Raw genomic sequence first — 6,878 nt, 5'->3', positions numbered from 1 at the left:
CACGCTCTACTACACCATATATTGCAGGTGATGGAAACTACTATTCCTCGATGCAACTGTTTGGGGTTCAAGTTCCCATGTTTAGACCTTTGCTGCATGTCTTCTCTATTTGCCCCTTTCCTGTCTGAATTATGTGAATAAAGGCCACTAGTGCCACAGAGAATACAAAAAGGAGTATTTACATGTTCTGACCAAAGCCTTTTTATCTTAGCTCTGCTTTGAAATGGGAGAGACAAGAGGACACACAATTCATCTTCTCTCTTCCATTCAACCAGGCAGATGCGTACTAATTTGTAAAACTCACCAGCTTTGAAATTCCTGTAACATCTGATGGACATCTAGCCCTCCGATATTCATCTTTTAACTAATTAAGTAAGACAAATGTCAGTTTTCTACCTGAACAGCTGATATCTGTATTTTATAATTCTGAAATTGTATCGGACATTTATGAGATTGTTGAATCATAAATATAAGATACAGGATGTATTTTTATTTTTACAGAGATGGGAATGGGTTTCAGTAGACCTGGTCTTGGTTCGAATGTTGTTTTATCTGCTGGACTGTGCAGCCTCTCAGTGCACACGTCAGTTGCACTACGACCTGCTCAGGGTTGTTTGATGATTGTTTGTCCACACGAGGGCAGCAAAGACCAGACTGTGAAAGCATTGTTTTAAGCACATGCCACATTACCTGAGAAAAAAATGCAAAAATTGAAAAATTAAGTCCAATAATTTCTATATAGCTTAAAAACTACGTTTACTATTGCACTTTAGTTACCTTATTAAATAAAAAATACTCAAATAGCAACCTATGTAAAATAGAATATAAGCATTAAATGTTACAATTAAAAACATGCGTTTATATCTCTTCAGATTGTAATCAATAATTGAATAAACCTGTTGGTGTGTGGACATAACGCAAGGAATTAAACAGAAACGTTTACCCGTCAAGAAATCACATTTCGGTAGGGGATCTTGGCCCCTAAAGGACACCGTAGATGAGAGATCCAATACTCGTGATACTGTTCTGATTGTCTGCTTCTAAAAGGTAAAGCTTTTGTTTTCTACACAGTTATTGATCCTCTGCTGTTTGTGTGGTTAGATGCATTTTGTTCAAGTGTAGCGGTACTTTATGCACAATAACGGTATAAAAACGTATAAAGTTTCCAAGGTGCAAAGTTCTATATTACACAACCCTGGCCAGGATAATTAGATCACAGAAAAAGAAAACGCTGTTTGTGAGCAGAACTCTTTATCAAAAGGATAGTTTTGTCTTCATCAAAACAAAGGCACCTCTTCGATGTTAGCTGAACCAGTCATGCATAATAATTAAATTGCATATAAATAGGCACCAGTATGGAGGGAGAGCCTGTTTCCGCCCTGTTTACCCCCGCTTTGGTGGTGGATGTGGACAAAGTGAAGAGAAACGCGCAGAGGATGAGGGAGCGCTGCCACAAACTGGGAGTCCAACTCCGACCGCACATGAAGACCCACAAAACCCTGTACGCAACTGCACTCCTAGCACTGATGTGTTCATCAGGTTGTAAGTGAGGGATGCTGACATTCTCTCTCTCTCTGTATGTGTGTGTGTGTGTGTGTGTGTTTCTGCAGTGAGTGTGCTGACATCATGACAGGTGGATCACGACAATGCATAGTGGTTTCCACCTTGGCAGAGGCCAGTTTCTATGCTGATCATGGCTTTGATGACATCCTCTATGCGTACTGTCTTCCTTTAGACAAGGTACTCTCAAATGACACTGTGACTATGTTTCACATTCAATTATACTGTGCTCATTACAGTGCCATGCGAAAATATTTTTACACCCCTTTTCTATGTACCTCCATGTATGTGGTTGTGACTTTACACTCACCGACACTTTATTAGGTACACCTATCCAACTGCTCTTTAACGCAAATTTCTAATCAGCCAATCACATGGCAGCAACTCAATGCATTTAGGCATGTAGACATGGTCAAGGGCTGCATGGTGGCGCAGCTGGTAGCACTGTTGCCTTGCAGCAAGAAGGTCCTGGGTTCAATTCGGCCGGGGGTCTTTCTGCAAGGAGTTTGCATATTCTCCCCATGCATGCATGGGTTCTCACCGGGTACTCTGGCTTCCTCCCAAAGTCCAAAGACATGCCTGTTAGGTTAATTGATCTCTCCAAATTGCCCTTAGTTGTATGAATGAGTGTGTTCATGGTTGTTTGTGTGTTGCCCTGCAATGGACTGGCGACCTGTCCAGGGTGTACCCCGCCTCCCGCCCATAGACTGCTGGAGATAGGCACCAGCTTCCCCGCAACCCACTATGAAATAAGCGGTAGAAAATGACTGACTGACATGGTCAAGAATATCTGCTGCAGTTCAAACCGAGCATCAGAATGGGGAAGAAAGGTGATTTAAGTGACTTTGAACGTGGCAGACAGGCTGGTCTGAATATTTCAGAAACTGCTGATCTACAGGGATTTTCATGCACTACCATCTCTAGGGTGTACAGAGAATGGTCTGAAAAAGATAAAATATCCAGTGAGCAGTAGTTCTGTGGCGCAAATGCCTTGTTGATGCCAGAGGTCAGAGGAGAATGGCCAGACTGGTTCGAGCTGATAGAAAGGCAACAGTAACTCAACTCGTTACAACAAAGGCATGCAGAAGAGCATCTCTGAACTCACAAAATGTCAAACCTTGAAGCTACAGCAGCAGAAGACCACACTAGGTGCCACTCCTGTCAGCTAAGAACAGGAAATTGAGGCTTCAATTCACACAAGCTCACCAAAATTGGACAATGGAAGATTGGAAAAACGTTGCCTGGTCTAATGAGTCTCGATTTCTGCATTCAGATGGTAGGGTCAGAATTTGGCATCAACAACATGAAAGCATGGATCCATCCTGCCTTGTATCAACGGTTCTGGATGTGCAGCCGACAAATCTGCAGCATCTGTGTGATGCTATCATGTCAATATGGACCAAACTGTCTGAGGAATGTTTCCAGTACCTTGTTGAATCTATGCCACAAAGGATTAAGGCAGTTCTGAAGGCAAAAAGGGGTCCAACCCGGTACTAGCAAGGTGTACCTAATAAAGTGGCCGGTGAGTGTGCATGATAGTATAAAGCAGAGCAATATATGGTTTTGAGATGGAATTATAGGGATATAATGGCTCTCCAAAATGCAAATATGCCAGTCGAAAAAAAATGTGTGACTAAGTTATGACAACTTGATGAATAATATCTGTTAGAAGAAAAATATTTTAAAATGAAAAAGCTGTAATACTTTGGTTGTGTAAACGTGCACACCTTTAAATTTCAAGGAAGCCAAGAGGCCCGTGGTACCTCTGGGGTGGCTCCAGGGACTCAAAGCTCAGGTGCTAGAATCTGTCAACACGATAACTGTTAGTTGTGTGCACTACACAAATCTGTTATGGGTCAGAGATGCCTCTCTTTATTGAAGAGACCTAAATGGAAATGTTGTGGCATCCAAGACATGATGCTTGTCGTAAAGCTTACACTCTATGTCAGCCTGAACACACCAGGCCCATGGGAAAAGTTGGTGGTGACACCATCATGGGGTGGGGATGCTCGTCTTCAGGAGGGTCAGGGAAGCTGGTCAGATTGATAGGACGATGGATGAGGATAAGCACAGGGTAGTCCTGGAGGAAAACCATGCTGCAATGTATGGAGGCCTTAGTCCTCAACATCGTTGTTCCGGGTAAGAGTCCTGGCCTGGTGACGTTTGCCGCATGTATTCCCCTTCTCGTCATCCCAATTTCAGTCTGCCTACTTTCAGAAAAAAAAAGGCACTAGTCCTGTGAAACAAATAAAAAAAAAAGAATATTTATGTGGTACAGTGACTCAAACATTTTTAACACCATGAATTCTTTTCCTTATTCTTTACAACTTTGTGTTGGTCTGTCACATATAATTCCAATAAAATACATTGAAGTTTCTGCTTGTAAAGTGACAAACATTGTGAAACATTTCAAGAGGTGTGAATAGTTTTTGCAAGCCCCAACGTAACGTGAGAATGTTACAGACACCATTTGTTGCAAGAATATTGTAATGCAATTGTTAGCCTTTCTAAAATGACTAAGATTATTGTTCTACATCTGTGTTTATAGGTAGAGCGCTGTGCAGCCCTGTCTGAGAGACTGGATCTTTTCCAAGTCCTGCTTGATCATCCCGATGCTCTGGAGCAGCTCAGAAAGAGGCCCCTGAAAGGCAGCCGGCAGTGGCACGTGTGGCTAAAACTTGACTGTGGCAACGGGAGAGGTATGCACGCTGGGAAAACGCACCCTCGATGCTTCTGATTATTCAACGGCTGTGTGTTTGCTCTTTGCTGTAGCTGGCGTCCTGCACTCAGAGCCCGGGTCGCTCCAACTGGCCCAAGCTATCGCTGAGGCAGATGGCGTGGAGCTAACAGGAGTGTACGCCCACTGTGGGAACACCTACAATTGCAGAGGAGTGGGGCAAATACAGACCGTCGCCCAGGAAACCACCAACCTTACACTGCAGTTCATGGACAAGTAAGAAAAGAGGTTAAGACAGAGTTGTGCAGAGGATGAAGACTATTTAAACAACTAAGAAAAAAAAAAACAAATGTTTGCTTTGAAAGAAGCATTATATTTGTTGTTTGTTTTCCACTTGGCAGATTGAAGGCTTTTGGCATCAGCTGCAAGTCCAGCATCGGCTCTACCCCTTCCTGTAGTCACCCTGTCCAGGACATGGGAAAGCTGAGCGAAGTGCATCCTGGAAACTACGTCTTCTATGGTGAGTTATGTATATCGAGGTGCATCTGGGCATGGTGGCTGGTTTCAGAATGATGAAAACCAAAACGACGTTTACAGTATGTATTTTTGTTGGGTTTTAGATGTCCAGCAGTCTATGATTGGCTCGTGCAGTCTAGACGACGTGGCTGTGAAGGTTTTAACGAGAGTTATAGGACACTGTCCACACAGGAACCAGCTCCTGGTCGACTGTGGATGGGCTGGAATCAGGTGGCCTCTTCTGTGATATTTAACCAGTACTGCATTCATTTAAACCCACTGTATCTACAGAGAGATCAAAATCTTTCTGACATTTTTCCTCTCAGTTTGGATGGAGGTGGAAAACTTCCCACTGGATACGCTGTGATCGAAGGGCATCCGAACCTCAAGTAAAACCTGTTCCCTCTTCCTTCCTGATCTCCAAAAATAACCCAGGTGTGGCAGATTAACTCATGAGAGATGATTTCCTCTAGGTTGTTGTCTATGACTCAAGAGCATGGGAGAGTGGAGCCCACATCAGGTCCATTGGACTACAGCAAATACCCCATTGGCTCTCTGCTCACATTGATCCCCTACCATGTTAGTATGGTTACTCTGTTGTGACTCTATTAATGGAAATAGCCTCTTGAGTATTACAGTGAGACTCTTTCAGAGGTTATCTACTACACACTTAGTGTGGAGCAAGGTCAGTTAAAACAAGCCATTTTAATTACCCAAAAGTAGCTTTTTGGCTAATTCTGGCATTGTGTTGATCAATGTGCATAAATTAAAGAATTCAACACGGTTCCTTAAAGCCTTTAACTTCACACTGTCTTCCTGTTTAACCTCTTTTTTTTCTTTACAGTCATGTGCAACAGCCATGATGCACCCTGTGTACTATGTGCACTCTGAGGGTCGCCTGCTGGGAAAGTGGACACCCACCCGCGGGTGGTGAACATCTGTCCTATAGCATCATTCCTTATTATGTAGACATAATCTAAACAAAAAGACTTGTGAACTAACATAGTGTACAGACGTGGCAGCCCTGTTCACTGCATGCTGCCTCGAAAAGGGCAATAGAAATGAACGGCTGAAGACAAAAAGAGTCTCATTTCTAAATAAATGAGTTATAAATAAAGTGGTTCTGTGATTATTACACCCATACAATTACAGTTTTGTTTTGTATTCCATTGTTATTATATACAGCATCTGAGAGGCTGTTTAACCACCTGGAGAAACATGTACAAATCTGTTGCTTTTCACCCAGAGAATTGCTGAATTTTTCCAATCAGCCAACTGGATGTGATTTATTTTGATCTGTTTAATAATACATTCTATAAATAAACATTCTGTGAGCTTTGGAGACTATGGCTACATGTTATATTGTACCAAAGACCTTATTCATTTATGTATTTCATGTTTAAATTTAATCAAATCAATTTAGCATTTCAATGTAAAAAAAGAAAATAGAATGCAACAAAACAAGACATTTTATCTGGGATCATTCAACAGATCAGTGTAAAAAAAGAAATGAAGTTGTTAAACATAAATGCATAACACAAAATAGTTAATATAGCTGCAATAATGTAAAGTGTATAATCTTAACAGCGTTTTAACAACTTGAGGCAGAAAGCAGTGGATCAACCTGGTGGTTCTGCTTTTAAGGTTGCAGTACCGTTTGTTGGCAGTTCACTCTCCTCTGCAGGGACCAAGTTGAGATGCAGTACATCCAAACACTCTGTACTGTCCAAATTATTATCTGCATAACATCGTTTGTTTTTGTCCTTTTGAGGATGGCCAAAAAAAAAAAAAGACCAAAAGGTTTGTTTGGATTTTCTTTCTTAGACAAATTCTTCAGCTGATCAATGATCTCTGATAAATGCTAGAAAAATGAAAAAGCGCATCAATAATAATTACATTCATAATAAATAGAAATATAAAGAAAATATGTCTCATAATGTGACTAGCATATTTTCGTTGCAGTCAAAAGAGATCGTGTTTCCTGTTAAACATGGACTCGCAGTGAATCCACATCGATAACTAGTTTAACATCATACTCTGTAAAATAAACGAAAACCTCTAAGGAGTTGCAATGTGGCAGATTTACACGCTGTGTCTTGAAATGCAACTTGGGAAACGTAGTTTT

General features: G+C 41.5%; 1 protein-coding gene across 2 annotated transcripts; it reads left to right on the top strand.

The window, feature by feature from the left end:
• The first annotated feature begins 910 nt into the window (after nucleotides 1-910).
• On the top strand, nucleotides 911-5,870 carry zgc:162816 (uncharacterized protein LOC571260 homolog). 2 transcript variants are annotated; one of them, XM_047368482.1, is made up of 10 exons: nucleotides 911-1,047; nucleotides 1,348-1,501; nucleotides 1,611-1,740; nucleotides 4,109-4,259; nucleotides 4,333-4,513; nucleotides 4,639-4,757; nucleotides 4,858-4,984; nucleotides 5,080-5,142; nucleotides 5,227-5,332; nucleotides 5,598-5,870. In XM_047368482.1, exons 2-10 carry the CDS (start codon nucleotides 1,356-1,358, stop codon nucleotides 5,685-5,687), a joined length of 1,113 nt encoding a protein of 370 aa, XP_047224438.1. In that variant the 5' UTR covers nucleotides 911-1,047; nucleotides 1,348-1,355; the 3' UTR covers nucleotides 5,688-5,870. The 2 variants fall into 2 exon arrangements, with proteins under 2 accessions (XP_047224438.1, XP_047224439.1); XM_047368483.1 differs by lacking the exon at nucleotides 5,227-5,332 and having other exon boundaries at nucleotides 5,080-5,188.
• Nucleotides 5,871-6,878: the final 1,008 nt, after the last annotated feature.

Source organism: Girardinichthys multiradiatus, chromosome 6 (genome assembly GCF_021462225.1).
Source record: "Girardinichthys multiradiatus isolate DD_20200921_A chromosome 6, DD_fGirMul_XY1, whole genome shotgun sequence".
Lineage (NCBI taxonomy): Eukaryota > Metazoa > Chordata > Actinopteri > Cyprinodontiformes > Goodeidae > Girardinichthys > Girardinichthys multiradiatus.
The sequence above is the reverse complement of the archived record's forward strand: the minus strand, read 5'-3'. Positions and strand labels throughout refer to the sequence as shown.

What these genes read in the sequence shown, in the direction of transcription:
- zgc:162816 (XM_047368482.1), top strand. Translation starts at nt 1,356, where the DNA reads ATGGAGGGAGAGCCTGTTTCCGCCCTGTTTACCCCCGCTTTGGTGGTG. An exon ending in GAAGGGCATCCGAACCTCAA is followed by an intron (nt 5,143 to 5,226) that starts GTAAAACCTGTT and finishes GATTTCCTCTAG; the next exon opens with GTTGTTGTCTATGACTCAAG. An exon ending in TCACATTGATCCCCTACCAT is followed by an intron (nt 5,333 to 5,597) that starts GTTAGTATGGTT and finishes TTTTCTTTACAG; the next exon opens with TCATGTGCAACAGCCATGAT.